At 36.6% G+C, this 19,801-nt stretch overlaps 1 protein-coding gene across 2 annotated transcripts in view; it reads left to right on the top strand.

Annotated features, from left to right (window-relative positions):
- Positions 1 to 19,801, top strand: part of WDR72 (WD repeat domain 72) — a 206,072-nt gene that overhangs the window by 127,723 nt on the left and 58,548 nt on the right. For both annotated transcript variants that reach the window (XM_088797215.1, XM_088797214.1), the window contains exon 18: positions 2,157 to 2,352. In XM_088797215.1, the coding sequence (XP_088653341.1) occupies positions 2,157 to 2,352 (196 nt within the window). The remainder of the gene's footprint in view (positions 1 to 2,156; positions 2,353 to 19,801) is intronic.

The following is a 19,801-nucleotide window of genomic DNA, read 5'->3' as shown; positions in this document are numbered from 1 at the left end:
GGGCTAGAGGACTTTCTCAATCACACTTGTGGTGTTCCTCAGAGGTAATAATGATCCCAGTGTGAAATGGCAGCCATAGTCCCATGTGGGCACATGGCCAAACTGTTCATTCTGAGGGATCGACCATGATCTGGACATACCATGGGTCTGAAGATATCCTCCAATATCCTCCTGATTTATAGTTATAGACAGAAGCAAGTTTCACAAAGGATTCTGGAATTGGACGCTCTCATCCTAGCTTCTCTGTGTCACAGATTTTGTTTTATAAGTGAGGACATGAAGTCCCAGAGTAGTATGTGAATTCGTCCAAGGCTGCATTTGTAGTTACTGTTGTAGTTGGTTCAGAAGCTCAGGCCTTCTTATTTGTGACTCAAATGAGCTCTTTTTACCACCTCATCTACATCTTGGAAGCAGTGCTATCAAATAAAACATGACAAAATGAAAATGAAATAAATTCAGTGATAGAAAATTGTTCATGAATAGTTAATATAGTTTGCCCCATCATATGCTATCCATAAATAAATAAGCACAATTGATCTATATTGTGATATAGACTAGTGTATGTTGGTAAACATTATATCTAATAGCTAATGTATCACATCATCATGATAGATATTATTAGGCATGATTTAACAGTATCATGCTATGTAGAACTATAGGTTACATTCATGGTATGAAATAGCTGACACAGTGTTGAGTATCTCGTCACATGATATACAAAAGTAAGCATTATATACCTGTATTGTGACAGGTATATAATATCTACCGTATTAGTAGATATGGTATACAATAGTAAAGTCACTTCATTCATTAGCCTTTTTTCACAACCTAACCAAGCATTTGAGTATGAGCATGGGAGTGGGCAAGAACAGGAGCCTGATCAGGGATCAGGAAGCTGCTCTGATATTTTTTGGAAGCTTCCTATATTAAAGGTCAAGGCTCCTTCTGGCCCAGTAGTTCAGTAAACATCTGCCATCAGCATCAGCTCTCTGACAGCCCTTGGTGCCTAAAAGTCTCACATGCCACTCTGACACATAAAAGCAATGAATATTAATATTTAGATTAATACATGTCCTGGTTTTGGAATCAGCCTCTCTACATCACCAGTCTCAGCTGATCTTGTCCCAAAGCCCAAGCTCTGAGACATCCTATAGATAAACTAGGGATAATGCAGAGGGGACAATGGCAATTGTGGAACATGAGTCATCTTGACAAAGGGTGGGCTTTACAGAGGAAAAGGAGCAGGCATTCGAATGTGGCTATATGAAAGATTTAACCGTTAGACATAGAAGGATAATGGGTGGATGTCCCAAGTTCACCTAGATCAGTGGTGCCCTTCCTTTGCTCTCACTGATTCAGCACTTGGCTTTCCTTGAACTTAACTCCTGGATCTTGTCTCATCTCTTTCCAGGAAGAGGTTAAGTAATACTCTCATCACTCGGTAAGGGGCTAGAACCTTGGGAGGGCACATACTACAAAGGACACAGAAGCAAGGTTTGTAAAGTCTGTCCACCAAGTCTGTATGGAATTTGGGATGTCATGTCTCAGGTTCTACATTTAAAAATGAAGATACTAGATTAGATGGCCTATGACAAGCATTCCCTTCCCCGTACACTCAACCATAGGTTCTTGACGAGGTAGGTATGTCACATAATTGGAAGGCACATATTGCAGTCTTTTAAGCTATGTAAAGCCGTAAACACAGACACACAGTTTAGTGAGATTTATTATTAAAGTCTTCTCTTTAAACTTTTGTATTAAACCTAGGTTAAATAATGTGTTTTTAGTTACATAGTGCTTTAGAGCTAGATATTTGAGGAGCTAAACTTGTCTTTAAGAGCAATATGATATATTCAAATTATTTTTCTCTGTCATCTGGTAGAAATGAAAATATCTTAGGAGAAAGAATACAGAACTCCTTTCAACTTTCCTTTTAGACTCTCTTGTGGTTACAAAAGAACAATGTGATGGTTTGGGTGCCATTTCTCAGTATCCATATTTCAGTTATTTCAGATGCTAATTCTAGTGGAATGGAACATTGCAATTTATGTGAAAGCTATTTAAATAAAAATTCCAGCCTTTGGGTTTTGTGCACAAGACCCCAAACATTTGTAATAATTCTAAAAATAATTCATACAAAACCACAAACTTAACAGGTAACTGAAGCAATACAAGCTGTTCTCTTGGCGGAAGTTCAACAGCACATGAAGACCTTGAGAAAGATACCAATCAACAGTCAACCAGAGTCCATGACTGAGAATGGTAACTATGAGATGATACAGATACCGCCAAAGATGGAATGGACCGAGGAGCTAGAGTTACAGTGTGTTACAGACAATTTGCCTCCGCAAAGTAAGTGCAAAATTCATTGGCATGCTCTTTCATCAAAATTGTGGTTTTTTTATTATTTAGAGTGTGTTGAGAATGAGTTCACAATATATCATTTCTGCAAAAAACCAAGCCAAGTGCTCTTCTTCTGACTTATTTTGCTATCAATTTCCTCTTATAATTGTCAAGTTTTTAAAGAACTTCTCAATTCTGTTATATTCAGTATGCTCCAAAACAAAAACTTATACTATTTATAAAAAATGTTTTGAAGTGATTAAAAGTGAAAACAGGATTAACAGCAGTAGCTTAATGGGATATATACATTATAAGGATACCCTGATGACAATGGGCCGTTTGTTTTCATTTGGTGCCTTGATAATAGCCATGTGCCTGTTTTTTTGTGTGTTTTTTTGTTTTGTTTTGTTTTGTTTTTCTCTTTGGGGAATAAGAGACTAGTACAAACTAAAATTAAACTGGTTTATAGTTGGACCACTTGATTTTATAATATATTTTATCATTGTAACTTTACAATGATAATATTTATAGTTTATGGCTATCAAGTGAATCTAAATTTCTGCTGTAAATTGTTAACTAATTTTTCAGCCATTAGTGTGACTTAAAGAATAAACAAATAAAAAACAGTAAAAATAAGTTAAGTACAAATTTGATTTTCAAATTTATTGGTAAGCTTTTGATGAATAAACTGATGTTTAATAAGGTTTAATGTATATTTTTGTCAGGAAAACATATTACAAATGTACATGTTCCTGGTTGTTAAAAAATTGTTAGGTACTCAAAAAGAGATTTTATTTATTTGGGACCCAGAGAAATGTTGCTCTAGTTAAAATGTTAAATCTTAGAAGAGATGTCATTCTTAAAAATGTATTCTATTTATTTCTTTTTATTATTTCTATAAGATTATCCTGATTGGAGGGCACTATGTACTGAGAGAGGATATAAAGCAGAAAAAGCCTTCTTTAATGAAGGCCAAAAGCAAAATAGAGATCCAGATTTCAAGTTTAGATATTAACTATCTTTTGATTATTGTTGAATGATCCTTTGCCAATGTTAAAAGAAAATTTAGGGTTAGTTTGTGATAAGAATTAGAACACAAACGTGCTAATGCTACTTTATATTTTGGTAGATGAAATTTAGAATATATATTTTTTAAAAAATATAACATATTCACAAAGTGTTAACCATATTTTTTTGGGGGAAAAACTACCTGTAGGACAATATTAACTGCAATAAAATGGGAAACACATAACACACACTGAAGAGGAAAAATTTCAAGCAATATTATGTTGGATGTAACATTGCCTTTCCCCTCTCCCGTTTAGAAAATATTTATTATTATTTTTTAACTATTCAGAGGAACTTAGAAAAATGACAGAGAAAGTTTTAGACCTTTATTTCAGTGGTGTGCTCTGCATTACTTGATGGAATTTTTAAAATAACTAAATGAAAAAAGGTGTTTCATTCATTTTAAATATCCTGATTCAAAAGTTAAGGAGACAGTGTAGGTCCTAGTCACTGGGTGTGATTATTCCTCAAATTTTATAGACAAATTTACTTAGTCCCAGAGTCGTTGTACTATATTATTTACCAAGTATTCTTATGATAAAAGGTTTACGTTGCTTAATTTTATCAGGTTCTTGCTCATTTATCCTCTGTGAGCTCCCCTTCATCCCCTTTTTATTTTAAAAAAATGTTATTCTTAATTTAATTTCTTTTATTCTTTCTTGGTTTCTTGGTTACTTGATGCAGCCTGTTTGTAAATCATTTGGAAAGTAACATGATGGTTTTATTATGCACAGATACTCATAAACTTCTTTATGCCAGGGCATAGTATGTTTGGTTTATTAGCATTATAGTCATATGGCAATAATAGATAAGGACAAAATAATAATAATAATAACAATAATTGTGTTCTTAGTATACTTCAACACTATGCTAAGTACTTTATAAATGTTACCTCACTTTTTCCTTTAATTCGTATGTAATTCCCATGAGACTTCAGTCTCTGATTTCAACATTTGAGTCATTTGTGTATTTTCATGTCCGTGTTCATGGAAATGAAGTTTCACAGCTGAAAAGAACAACTCTGAAAAAGAGAGATTCCTGTGGTGCTCTGTAGGCTTATCCTGAGAAATTGCCTCTGTAATTTTTTAATTTGACTTCCAAATTATATATCTATCTCATATACATTAAAATAAATAGTATTTGACAACCATACCAGCTATCTCGAATACCACCAGTGGTGTATATCTTGCACTTTGAGATTTACTTCCTATTGCTATCCCATTTGTTTAGTGAATAAACTAAGACTTAAAAGAGGTTATGTGCCTTGTCTATAGTCAAAACATTACTAAAAACAGGGCCACCTACTCAGATATTCTCTTAAACACTGTGTTCTTATCCAGTAAACTGCATTTTCCATACTGGCAGCTTGAACGAAATTCGCTCTAAATCAGCTTGATCTGAAAATTGAATAATTTATTGAGTGGTTTTCTTAGATTTTTATTCCTCTCTCATAAATCATACTTTCTATTGCCAAAGAAAATGCAGAGTGTTCAATCATTGCCATTCAGCCTTTATAATAAAGAAAATCGCCAGGTTTCTTGAACTATTTGTACATGAGATGCATCTACAAAGCAATGGAAATCAAGTGAAATGAGAGTTGAAGCATAATGTGTGTTTGAACTTTATAATTTTATGTCTTATTTTTCTTCAGTGTTTTCACTTGTTATATTTCACAGCACGTATTTATTTGAGATCTTAATATTTGCGTATGGTATTTTATGAGAGAGTGGTAGATTTTATCTAAGTTTACATTTTTATAATGATTACATTGCTATCTTCTTTAAATCTCCTTAATAACAAATTGTACAATTAACACTCATATTTGAGACTAAGATTTATTGGTATAAAACCAGCAGTGGTTTCTTTTATTAAAGTACATTTCAAAGTTATTTTGCTTTATTTTTTTTTAATGTTATTGGGATCAGTTTAAACAAGTGCTCTAAATTGTTATATTAAATAAATTGATTTAAATAGAAATGGAAGCTTTGTAGATAAAACTGTCATCTTGGAATTATGGGCGGAATTTAAATTCACGTTCAACTGTGGTTGTGAAGATGATGCATTATCTATGGGTATTGCAAATAATCTTTATTACATGAATCATTTTCAAAGACTTACCTGCAAAATTAAATAATAAAAATGTGCTCTTAGTTGAAATAAAACCATGCCTTTGTAGTAAATCAAGGAAATAAACAGCAGTTCAGTGGAAAAGTTTTGTGGCCCCGGTGGCCATCAGCAGGAGGACTGGCTTGGGACTGGCTGCCTCTGCCTGCTGAATTTCTCAGAAGGAAATCTGTCTCATTGTGGAAAGGCTTTGATACATAGTTAACTACTTCACAAGGAAATTCTTTCTTGACTCTTCAGTTATAATAAATGCATCTTCCACCACCCCTGTGAAGTCTCCAGGCTAAGTGAGAACTCCCCAGAAGTCATTTAGGAAAGGTCTGTGTGATACAAGTGAGCAAGGAGCAGAAAAGTAATGGGGCCACATCATGGAAGGCCTTGGATCTCATAGTCAGGCCTTTGGCTTTTTCTCTGAGATGGGACACCATTTGAGCAGACAAATGGTACATAGTTTAATGGGATCACATTGTCTGAGGTTCAGGAGCCAAGGACAGAAGCAGGGGGACCAGTTGGGAGGCCGTTATGCTAATCCAAATGATGACGACTTGGAACCAATATGGTGGCATGGATGAAGAAAGTGAAATGTAATCAGATTCTGAATGTATTTTGAAGGTATGATGACAGTATTTGCTGATGGATTAGATATAGAGGAGTAAGATAATGAAAATGTATACTTATATTTTTCAAACAAAAAAAATTGATACGTGGAATGATCGTGGTGTGCCGACTTAATTCCGATGTCAGGTAGTGCAGTTTTGCATATTGTATTCCAAATATTCTGAAGGAAGTGTGGAAGACCCATTCCACGGAAAGCTGCCCCTGCTGGGTTCAGTTCAAGTGTTCCTGCTTAGATGACCTACAGATTTTATTTCATAGTATTAACTAAACTAGCCCTTAGTAAATAGGGAAGAGTTTCCTGCCAAGAAACTGTAGATTGAAGACAATACTAGTAATGCAAGCTTAAGTAAATAAGCTGTAAATGGTATTGCCAAATGAGTATTAAGCTTTATCAGGAGATATGTGTGTGCATATGTTTGTGTGTGTGTGTGTGTGTGTTAATGTTTTTCTTTTGAAATTTCTATTGTTGTGTATTCTTTATATACATAATGTTGATATACTAGTAGCATGTATATTATTTACAAGCAAATATGTATGCATTGGTGATGCATACTTCAGGGCTTTTCTTTGTTATTTTCTGCAAGAAAGTATCCCAACCACAGCATTTGGGTGGATTGAGCTAAGTAAGCAGATGTGATAAGCTTTTGGTTATGCCGGGTGGTAACTTGATATTCTATATCACACACTCTGCTGTCTCTGAAACTTTAAATAATTCTTTATGCATCGCTCTTCTATATCTCTCCTCCATGCCTCTGCACTGATCCAAGATTTGGGGATACCACAGAGAACTAATTGGAAATCTCCAGTTGAAGACACAAACTAGCATCAAGATAACCATAAAAGTGTGTCAGATGCCACAGCAGAGGCTATAGGAGCATAACAAGAGGCACTTAACTAAGTCTTTGGGGTCAAGAAGCCTTCTTAGAAAAACGATGCCTAATCCATGGTCTGAAAGGTGAATATGATAAAGCCAGACAAAAAGCTGGAGTGGGAGAACGTAGCTGTTTGCTAAGACCACTGAAGCTACCTATGCTGCTCTATTGCTCCCAAGAATCATATAATTAATGAATGAGGAACCTGGACATTAGAAAGAAACCCATGTCTTTAATTTCCTCTCTGGAGAACATGTGGGTCCCCTTTGAATCTCATTACGCCAACACCTTTCTTTCCCAATCCTCAGCCTTCCAGGATAAGGATGATAATTACAATGAAAATAACAACCACTAACGTTGATATGGCTTAGCATGTTCTAATTGCTTTGTATGCCTTAAGTCATTTGATCAGGCAAACAAGTCTATGGGGATAGGTCGTATTGTTATACCCATTTTATTGATGAGAAAACAGATCAAAAGAAGTCATTTGCCTAAGGTCTTATTAGCAACAGAGCCAGGAGTCAAACCCAGGCAGCCTGGCTTCAAAATCTGGGTTCTTCATCCATCAGTATCTGTCATTGCCTCCCAATTAACCACAATTCTCCTTCACTATTTCTTAATTCAGCAAATATTTACCAAGTGTCCCCTATATGACAGTTACAGAGATAGATGTTACTCGGGTTGGGGATTACAAAGCAGCAAAAAAAAGACCCCAGATATTTGGCATAACAACAGAGGAAAGATTGCCTTGAAGAAGTTAATCAGCAAATATCAAATAGCTAATTTCTTCTAACCTTGGGTGTAGCGTTATAATCTACTCCACTAAAAATGTACTTAATACTAAAGACTTGTATTTGGAATATAATTTAGATAATTATAAGTTTTAGAGGTTAAAAAATAGAAAGTTTTACTACTGGGAACTGGAAGTACCAACTGGTAAATCTTCGAAATGAAAAAGATTTGGCACATACATTTTAGTTGAAAGGATTAAGGGCTGGCAGTGTGGGAGGAAGAGAGGAGGAAATTTGAATTTTCATTTTTATAGATTAATTTGAATCCTGTGATAGACAATCTTACTTAAATATCAAGATTCACATTTTAGATGAAGATGAATTTATATATGATAAGCAAATAAATTATTTAGTACCTAGAATATATTACGTACCTTTCAAAAAACACTGTTGTCATTTGGGTTTAATATATGTCCTGCCTTATTTTTAGCTCCTTATAAAATTGATGGAGAAATTTCATCATTTTCCTTTTTCCCCATATAAATTCTTCTGAACTTCTGCACTGCCTCTGCCCTCTGTGTATCATCTTAAAGATTACATTGCCTTAGAAAGACTGATAGAGTTCACTGCTCTTTTTCCAAAAGTAGTTTCATCTTTCACAGAGATTGAGATTGATGATTTTCATCTTGGCATATGAAGAACTAGAGTATTTCATCGTCTCTTTTCCTTGTGAGCAATCAGAATGCTAACCTAGCCCGACTGCACAGAGACGGTGGCGTCCAGGAATTGAGTTAAATATTTCCTTGGTAACAGTTGTGCAGGCACCACTTTATTGATTATTGTCTGCATACCCATTTAAATTTATTGACAAAGAAAAAGTGATCTAGATTCTGTCGCTGAAATCGATGTGTTTTGTGCTATTGTTCTCCCAAGCTGAGAGTGGCCTCCCAACACTGACCCCTCAAGGACAAGGGTCAGGTCTATTTATCTTTTTTCCTCCCATCACGTAGGGTGGTCCTTCACCTTGTAGCTGGTAATAAGTGTTTATTGAGTAGATGGGTGAATGGATGGACTGGGGGAGAGCGTGTACAAAAGACTCAGCTAACTTCTAATTAGTAAAAGAAAGAGGAGACAAGCAAAATCTTTAGCTGACTGCTTTTCTTTAGCAGCCAGATATAATTTGGAATATACACTAAAATTGTGTTTTCTAAGTGTCATCATCCTGGGACCATGTGGTATACACACATCAGGCTCACAAAAGAATTAAAAATAGATACATGAATGAATATAGTCTGTAACCATTTAGAATGCTTCTCCTTCCTAACAGCTGATTATTTGGCTGTTCACTACTCACTTTGTCATGATCTAATTTCAACCTGATATTTTTAGAGAGCCCCGAGCCTACCCTGAAACTTGTCTTCTTGTTCCTCATTCAGCTCCAGCTTCTCCACGGAAGTATTTAAGGAGCTGCTGTGTCAAACACTGTTTCCTCAGTACAGTGGTACCTCGGTTTTCAAACGTAACCCACGAGCTCCGAAACGTTCGACAGCTAAGCCTCAGGATCTTGCACTCAGGGGAAGCCGTGTGACATATTCGACTTCTGAGTCGTGTTCGTAAACCGAAGCATTTACTTCCAGTTTACGGCGTTCATAAACCAAAATGTTCGTCAACAGAGATGTTCGAAAACCGAGGTGCTACTGTATTTGGATTCACATCCTGGGTTCTGACTCAGGGTCTCTCTTTGGACTTCTGGCTGATTCCTGGTCACTAGGTAGTAGCCCTTAGGCTGCAAACCTGGAGCCCTCTTTACAACCTGGCTCACCTGGGTCAGCCTTCTCCCTATTGACTGCTTTCCTGGGAGTTTGTGTGATATCAGTTGTTCCTCCATCAAATGTAATTCTATTAACTAATATCCATCTTCGTTCCTCGTTCTGGATGTAATTTTGGTATGCCTAAACTCCTTGCAGGGTGGGTACTGCCCCATAGGGGAAGGAAACTGCTGTGGGAGGGACATTTGGTTTCCCCAGTCACAGAAAAAAGACAGGAATACAGTCAGTTATGTATTCTCAGCAAACAGCACAGTTTCTGGCACATGGCAAGGCAATTGTTAGAGAAATGGTGGCTGAAAGAAAAATTATCCATTTGTTTCCATGCAGTTGCAATATCCCGTTGCATCAGAATGTCATTCGCCTTGATGGCCGCAGGCTTATTTTCCCATTATAACTCAGCACTGTATCTACCCAATTTACAGCCTTGAGACAATTTGGATAACTTCAAAACAGCTGTTACTAAGTGCTTATTATGTCTAAGGTTCAATGTAAGGTACTAAAATTTTAGATTATATCAATTTCTACACTTCTTGTATATCCTTCAAAAATAGTGTATTATCATCTGTCACACTAATTGTTTGTTTATTTGTCTTTTTTTCCCACCTCTCTGAACTCCTCGAGGGCATAAGTTGGAAGTTATTAATTTTGTGCTTCTAGCAGCTAATGTACCACGTGGCTCATGATGGGTGCTCATTAAAAGCTGCCTGAGTAAGCAGATAAATGATAAATGACAATGACAGGCATGTATCAAAGAAGTCTGGTCTACGTAAGGCACAATGGAAGAAATGCTAAATAATATGTTAGTCCGCAGGTAGGAAGAGAATGGGAAAGATCATTATAAGGAGGATGGTTTTTTTCTAAAGTGTTCATCCAGAGGCATTTTTTGTAAATGTATGTATTTAGTTTAGGAGCAATTTATCATTCTAGAGAACCACCAGGAAAAAATTAATGCCGACAGATATTTGAAGGCAAAAAAAAAAAAGGTAAAGCACTTATTTTCAACCCCCAAGAATAAGCTACAAGAAATGAAGACCATTCAAAAAAGAATTGTTACTTTTTTTTTTCCTTTTACCTGCTACAGATGAATGTGGGCCCTTTATTTACATCTATGCAGGAACGCCTGTCCTCCAGCCAGGTGGCCCCGCTAACCCCAGGTACTGTAAAAGCACACCTCTTAGCTGACTATACATAAGAGCATGGTGATTGGGAACACAGCTTCTCAGGTTTCTTCTCATCAGGATGGGGTCAGTCTTGAAATTTTAGAAAATTTAAGTGTAGTGGTTCTCAACTGCTCTCAATCCTTGCATCGACTTTAGAGTCAATATTTGGTAATGCTCCGATTATAATCCTAAAATGAAATGCCTAAGTTACACAACCTATCTGCACACGTAATTTACATACAAATTTTAAAGGAAAAACAAAGAGTAATTTATAGTAAAATAGTATGTGTCTCAGTAGGAAAAGCTTGGACATGACTATGCTAAAAGATTTAATAGAATGCCAACACATCCCATCACTGAGAAGACGACAGTTACTAACGCAGGTCCCTGCATGTGTGTGGTGGTGCAGGGGTGTCCAAATAGATTTTCTTGGTAAAATTCTGGACAACAGCAGCAGCAAAACATGGCCATTCCCTGATATACAGGACAGTGGCTTTCCTAGAAAATTCAGGGTACATTAAACACCTTGAAAGATTCTTATGTGTAAAATAAAGTTAGGTTCTAGGCTCAGGAAATTATAAACATAGCTTCCACTTCCACGAATGCCCAGTGGACTATTTGGAAATCAATGAAATATCAGGACAGTTATTCACTGTGAAGGGCTGTGCTGAGCATTGCAGGGCATCTGGCAATTCCGGTCCCTGCCCACTAAGTGCCAATACGTGTCTCCACAGTCACTGCGGAAACCAAATGTCCCTCACCACAGCAGTTTCCTTCCCCGATGGGGCAGTGCCCACGCGGCAGAGAGCCACTTCTGTCAGGACAGCAATTCTCTGTGTTCCGAGGCCTGTCTTTTTTCTGTCTCTCTCCCCTTTTAAAAATACACAGGGAGACGAAACCACATCGTAACCCCAAAGTAACTCATGAAGCTCCTTCCTTAGCTATGTGTTTGCTCCTTCCCTTGCGCTCCACACACGGTTTTTATACTTTGGTCATAGTATCTCCCAGGCTGTGTAGTAAGTCACCCAATTGCAGTTCTGTCTCCTCTGTAACAAGAAAAAAGCTCCGTGTCCTATTCTTTCACTTTCATCTTTGTGTCCTCAAAGCCTGGCTCCGGGCCTAACACTGAGTCAGTGTCGCTGGCTGATGGAATGAATGGTGCCTGGTACTGAACTACTCAGCATTCCCCAAGGAAGTCATTAAAGAAAACTCCAAAACTGACAACTGAAGTTAAATCATTATTTTACAATACAGGATAAACACAGTACAACTTAGAATTTAAAAACCAGGTTAAAATTCTTTCCCAATCTGTGAATTGAACAAACTGGAAATGAAAATAATGGATGGATAGTGTTACACAGGTAGGTTCAGTAAATGATTGGGAACATAACCAAAACTTTGGCTTAGTATGTACTAATTTTTGATACATCTTATCCTTCAAGTACAATAGCCTATTAGTACTTAAAGTATACTAAGATGATTTTTTGAGATGTTCATAATCCCCTTTGACATATACAAGGTATTCCCCTTGGTGTCTCTGCACCAGAGTAGGGAATAACCAACCTGACTGATCATCAAGCTGGTGGGTCCAGCCAACCATCCATCCATCGATTTGCTCTACCTCTTTTGAATATATGTTAGGTGCTCTGTTTCCCAAGCACTCTACTAGGAATATGAGAAGCATCTGATAGAAACTACTTCTACTTTCCAAAAGGTCAGGTCCTTTATACATAATGAGATCACAATGCAGTATGAGATACTAAAGTTCACATTGCTATGGAAACATGGAGAGCCACCAACTGCCTGGGGATGATTTGTAAAGGCTTCACACAGGAGTAGACATTCATATGTGTTTTGGAGAATCATGGTGTGGCAAACTTGGAGAGATGCACTGCTTATGTCCCTCTACAAGAAAGGACTACTGGCCCAGGTGGCTGACAGCTTGGAAGTGTGGCTGGCTGACAGCTTCCAACTTTTGGCATCTGGTTCCATCTCTGCGTTGGAGCAAAGGTCAGACTCTTCTTGGGACAATGACTGAGCAAGGTGGTGGTACAAGGGTCTAGCTCTTTCTGGTCAATACAGTCCTCTGACAGCCAATTTTGTTCTGGAGTTTTCATTGGGCTGATGGAGACTAATCCGTTCTGCATAGTGAACAGAGAGTTCCTTACCCAGTTCTGATTTTGCCCTTATTCTTTCTCAGGTACATTTCTAACTCCATCTTAACACTGGTTTCTGGGAGGACCCAACTGACACCAGTGAGACAAAGCTTGGTGTGAGAAGTGTATTTCAGGCAAAAGTAATAGTAACATGAGGACAGACACAGAGGCATGCAATATCGCCTGGTCAGGAAATGGGGATAAATTTAATGTGGGCAGGATATAGAATGCTCCAGTCTAGATCTAGAAGGTGAGATATCTAGAATGTAAAGTTTCTGGTGTGGGGCTTTTTCCTGAAAGATAAAGAGAGCCAAATAATTTTAAGAGAAGTGAGACATTTCAAGTGCAAAGTGGAGAGTAAGTAAAGCAGGAGATACAGAAAACCTTTGTGTCCAAATTTTGTCAGAATATCTCTCTGTTTAGTATTTCACTTGTAAAGCAGTACTTTTTTTTCTTCTTCATTTTTTTATTGCTAGATTATTGAGATGGAACTTCAGTACTTCATGTCCTACATGGAGAAAGTACATTCACATTACATAGAGGAGAGAAATTTTTCCTCCCTGCTTTTAGACCAAATAACACCCAACGTCCTTCAGAATCATCAGAGTCCAGATCATGTCAGCAATACATTCTGAGTTGGCTGTAGTTCTTGGTGCTAATTTCAAGTATATGTGTCTATTACCTCAATCTCCCACCCTCCTTGAATCAGTTATTAAAATTTTCCCAACTTATACGTTAATTTTTGGTCTGATTTCTCATCTCCTTTGGATGCATTTGTATCATTTACTATTTATTGACAAGTTTGGGTGTTACTATCCATTTTTTTTCTTTGTGTATGTGTGTGTGTGTGTGTGGATTTATATAGACATTATTGAGCTCCTTTTTTACAAACATCCTTAACTGAAACATTAAGTAAAATCAGGCTTATTAAGTATTTGCTATTAGATATTTTCCAGGAATAGGATCTATTATTTCTCTTTACCACTTAAAAAATCTTGATTTAATGAATAGAATTTTAGCAAAGCAAGGTAACTAAATGTACTTTTCTGTGTGTTTATATTAATATCCAATGAATAATTTCAAAGGTTAAACTTCATGATCCATCTCTTCAAGCCATCTACTTAAGTCTAGCGTCATTACATCACCTGCTTCCCTTATGCCATTGATTTATGTTTCTTTCAAACTGCTGAGATTGGGCAGTATCATTGATTTTTTATATGGCATACCCTGCACTATGAAACCGTGTTTCAGGAGGTAATGGCAAAATACCTGTAACACAGTATAGAATTGCCTGCTCACCTGTGTGCACCAGTTACATACATACCCATTAACATTGTCTGGGGTTCTCATTATACTGAAAGGGAATGAAAGGTTTTAATCAGTCTCTTTTTCTGTAGTAAAGATGTCAGGAACTCTCTAGGTAATGATAGTACTCAGATACCATATGTGTGTGTGTGTTTAATATTAAGGAATGCAAAGGAGATTTTAGAATTTTCTTAGGGATCTCAAGGTCTCTACTATAGCTAAAGTCCATTCACAATGTGCCCAGAAGAAATGGCCATTTCAGTGCCCCCAAAATATCTATATATTTGAACATTATTTTCAGATACTAAAACAATATTAGGTGGACTATTTTTAAATGATCCTTTTCTATTACTTACATCACCCTACTTCTTTCAAAAGGTTTTTGGCATGTGTCTTTTTATTTCTCTTTACAGATATCAAATGAAGTGAGACATTGCCTATTGCCTATTTCAATGAGAGGAAAACCATGCACGGTAGACTTAAGTACGCGTAGCTTTGCTGTGTTGAGACAACTTGTTGGAAGATGACCTTAGACTAGAATTGCATGCTCCTATTTGTTCATCTCAGATTATTTTATGTAAATCACACTATTTCATGGGGCATCAATAGAGGATAGAATTCACAAGACTAATTCCATTTATTTATGAAAATTGATGTGTTTCCCTCTATCTAAATGCAGGCCTTTCCCTAGAAGGATATTGCCATTTTTATGTTTTCAATGGCTCATTTTAAAGGAAATATGTTACACATTAAAAAAAATGAGTTAAACTATTGCTGCTGTAATGGCAATCCACTGTTATGATATTCATATTATAAAAGCCAACTATTAGTCAAAAATATAGTTTGATGAATGTACTATGTTTATAAATTGAAGGTAGTCATTTCATTTATTTTATAGTAAATTTGCTTTAAATATTAGTTTATTATATGTGTTTGCTTATATTACAAACATTTCCAGTAAGCAAACACAAATCATTTTTATATTTAGCATTTAAGATGTATCTTAACTTGACCATTAAATCATCTATTAAATATTCAATTAAAGTGGGTTTTGATCCATTTTTTTAAATTAGTGGTCAGGTATTCAGGGAAACAAGCTTGCAAGATATTTCTAAAACACAATTCACTTCATTTCTTGTTCTGTATGTTTTGTCAGAGAATGCCTTAATGTAACAGAAATCAGATTTGGTGTGTATTTTTACACCAAATCAAATTGTGCAGGCGCCACCCTCAGCTTTCTCCAAAACATTATAAAGGATAAGATTCCACCATGATATAGCTCAAGAAAGCAGTACAGCCCTGGAAGAAGTCCGTACGTGGAAAGTAAAGCTAGAGGAGTTGTTTTACTGGAAAACCACATGTCTTATAAGACCATTACAGAACTGGATTAAAAAAAATAAGTTTACTTAGCTGAGTTCTGTCTCTTTCTGGAACCTGTATGTAAAGCATATATGGTTTTTCTAGTTACTCTGTAGGCATAAATCATAGGTCTAAAAGGTACTGGGGGAAAAATGTAAGAATGAAACTGCAATATAGTAGTGACTAATGGTATAAAGCACTTAGATGCTCCAGTTATAACAACTATATGAAGAGGATGAAGGCATCATAAGTCATTGTATTTATTACAATTGGCAGGTTTCCCTTCCTAGTTTTATTGAATATAGTTTTACTTTCCCTGTCCTCTCCTTGCCCAATCATCATTTTCCCAAATTCACAAGGCATAATTATAAATTTCAATATTTTTAATCTATTCTTTTAATGTCTAGCAGTAATCCAAAATTATTAATTTTTTTAATCAAATCAGAAATGGAAAACATCAAGTAAACCTTCATAGGCTTTTTCTGGTATAAAGTGCTATTTTAGAACACAGGTTCAAAAATTTTCCATTTCTGATTCCCAAAGGAAAGAGTTTTGTGCTGTTCTCATATACATAGTTGCTTAAATATCAGAAAGTTACTGTAAAATAATTTCTATGTTATGAAGTGGATTCGGTTGTTTTCTCCTTTGTATGGGATCTTCCACACAGCCATAGTTTAGAATTTGCAAAATATTAGAAAAAGTAAAGCCATTCCATCAATAACTTCCATCTCATGTGTAAAGCATAAACATTTCTAAAGATTTTTACCAATGACTAGCTTCCTTTTGTTATTGGCGAAATTATCTAAATTGGTGCTTTAAAACTTTTGTAAACATCTAAATCTTTTGTAAAAGTGAAGTACTCAAATTGTATCTTATTTTAATTTTAATAATTTACATATTGCAAAGTTAAACACTAAGATCAATGAATTACGAGCTTTGAAATTAGACAGAAGGATGACAGTCACATAAACTTTTTATCTCAACATCCATTTCATTTTGGTAGATTGCTTTGGCTAAATTATTGTGAAAAAATACGAGTCATCTGGGTAAGCACAACAGCACTTCAATAGCACTTGTTTGTGTAATTTTACAAGTGGAATGCCTACTACTAACATTAAAAAGTGAAGCTATAAGGGGTTGTTTTACTGGAAAACCACGTGTCTTATAACACCATTACAGAACTGGAGTTAAAAAGTAAGCTTACTTATTTTTTAATAAGTAAACTTACATACCAGCTCTTTAATCAATGATATCTTTATAAATTTAAATATAGGCACAGAGATTAGTCTTGGATCTGCATTGAAATGGTTATTTGTTAGTATAAATCAGTGTGTTTATGGTTTCCAAGTTCATAAAAATTAGTATAAAAATTCTCCTTTTAAAAATCACAGTTCTTTAACAATAACTCAAGTAAATATTTTAAAGAGACAATGTGGATTAGACGATTATGTAATTCCCTGTGACAAATGCTGAGACCCATGGGAATGCAGGTTGGGAACCACTGGACGGTCACGAGGAGAGAGGTTATCTCATTTCTCTGTGCACCTCTGCACCTAGTACAAAATTGTGGCAGTGCAACAAATATTTGCCTAATTACCCTAATTTTATTTTTTTTTCAGTCGTCACTTTTAGTTGTATGTTTTATTTAAAGAAAAAAGGCTCATCTTGTGATTTGAATAGTAGGACTGTTGTCTGACTGCCTTGTTTTAAGACTCAAGTGATAAATCGCACACTGTGTCACCCCAGAATGTGCCCTTAAGTTTCCCAGTGTCTCAGTTTAGTGCCCAGCTGGTGCCAGGCAAGTTGCTGACTTACACAGAGAGAATTCCAGGAAGTTGTCGGAGTGGGCCGTTTTCCAATAATGCTCCCTGGCAGGAATCAGTTCAAGGCTCTCTTACAAATGGCTATTACACTGAGATCATGATGAGATTTCCTAGAAGTACACGCAACGCTTTTCACTAAAATTTTTTATTTGAAATTTTTTGTAAAAACGGAGGTTACCCCCTGCATTCTTAATGCCACATAAACATTTATCTGTACATTTTAGTGTCCCCTGAAGATATGAAAGTGCTTAGATCTCTTGGTGACATTCTTTATAAAATTAAATATTGTTTTCACCTTGCATCATTTTGTTTTAGATGTTAGGCTTAAATTATACTGGATTTTTATGTCTTATTTCATGATGGTTGAAGAGCACAGGAGCACTAAATTATTCATTATCTCTATTAATTCTGTCAATCATCAGCAGTCACTGAGAGTTTATGGTGGGCAAATGTTGCAGTAAGTACTCTAGATGCGGGCAGCCATCTTGGGTGATCTCAGATTAGACTGGCCCGTCAGAACCTATGATAGCACCTGCCATTGAGGAATCTAAAGCACATAAAGTTCTTCATGAGAGATGTGATTACCATGTTACACAGGGTGAAATTTGAGTGTAGAAACACATAACAGAGTCCTCAGTTCTATCTTGGACTAAGGACTGACTCCAGCTATTTGGCCCCCATTCCTTGGTCTTTCTGTTATAGGTATTTGGTGTTCACACGATTTTGAATGTCTTTATGGGGGTGGGGATGAACGGGGTTAGAGATTAATATAGTACTTGGCATATGAGTAGTACTCAGAGAAAGGGCCCATATGACCTTTGAGTCAAGATCATTTGGAGGTCATTGAGACTAAGTCCTTTGTTTGTCTGCCTAGGAACCTGAAGCTCAGCGAGGCCCAGTGACTTATGGAAAGTCATACAGCTAGATAAGGAGTGAGACAGTATCCAAACCTAATGCTTTCCAATATTTGTGATTTTTTTTTTTCCAAATGGCCTGCTGATCCCCATTTAGTATTTCTTTCTTTTCCTCTGGTTGCTCTTATTGGCCGGTCAAGCTTAATGTTTTCTCCAGTAAGTGGCAGATAAGCCCCATGCAAAATCATATGGAAGCCAGGTTGCATTCCTAGAAGTTCCACTTGATGGTCTTAGCACCTCTAGATCTATATAAAACTTAAATGGAGGGTGCCTTTTTGTCTTTCTCCCCTTCTTGTAGTCTCCCATATTATTCCAGCAAGGATATCAACTAATTCTGGTTAATGTATTATTAGAGTAACCTGTCCTACAGGCAGTTGTCTGCAATGGGTAAAGTGATCCTATGAAAACAAATCTGTTCCCATTAACTCTCCTATCTGAAATTCTTAAGTGGTGCAGTGCCCACCAAGGGTTCTTCTTGAGGTTCAACTAAACATTCACACTCACAAGGTGAGCACACCACACCGGGCACCTGTCTGCTCAGCAGGAAGCACAGCTTGCAGGGCGGCAGCAGGCCTTCCTCATCAGGAGTCCTTGTGGTCGTCCAAAGTCAGCTGTGGAAGTTGTCCTGCTTTATAGCCTTATGTCTCTTGCAACAATTCTATAGGCATGGCTTGCTAGGTCTACTGACAGGGATGCCCAAAGCTATGATACCAGGTTTTTATGGTTCATTTATAGTTCTTTCTAGTCCAGATGCGATTTACTCATGAGGGATTATTTTCACTATCAGCAATGCCACCCTGCGATATAATTGGCATTTTGCCTTCATCAAGTTACCAAAGAAAACTAGCTAGAGATAACCAAAGTTCTTATGCAGAAAGGGAAAAAGTTTGTTGTTGTCATTTTTATTTCTTTAAGCACACAAGGCTTCCCTTTTTCTCTTTTGATAAAGTAAATATTAGTTAAATAATTCACAAGAGTCAATTTCCACTGGCCGTTGATGTCTCTCTAGTCTCATCTTGCCCACTTGTACCCTCTTTGAACTCTATAATTCAGCCAAACCAAACTCTTTCATTTCCTCCAAAGGACATATTCCTGAATGGCTTTCAACCTTCACATATTCTATTCCATCTTTCATTTATTTCTTTTGAAAGTTTTGAGTGCTTTCCATGAGCCAGGCAATAAGCAAGGCCCTGAAGATACAACAATGAAAAAGACAACCTTATTGAGTCTTCAGCCCCTGCCTGAAAGTCTTTCCCCTCTCCCACCATTGCCTTAGAATTTTACATTCTGTGGGATGCCCTCACTGTCCCAATGAAATAGCTTAGGTGGCCCACCCTGTCCTTCTGTCACAATACTAACCGCCCTTGATTGTCATTGCCTGGTTTTTTATCTACCCCCCATGAGACCGTGAACTCTATGTTGGGAAAGGAAGGACTGACTATGTCTAACTCGCTCACCGTTGTATCTCCAGTGCCTAGGCCAGTGCCAGGTACCCAGCC

This window comes from Rhinolophus sinicus, chromosome 3 (genome assembly GCF_057876585.1).
Source record: "Rhinolophus sinicus isolate RSI-liver-muscle chromosome 3, RSI-T2T, whole genome shotgun sequence".
Taxonomy (NCBI): domain Eukaryota; kingdom Metazoa; phylum Chordata; class Mammalia; order Chiroptera; family Rhinolophidae; genus Rhinolophus; species Rhinolophus sinicus.
This window is presented reverse-complemented; position numbering and strand designations above follow the sequence as displayed.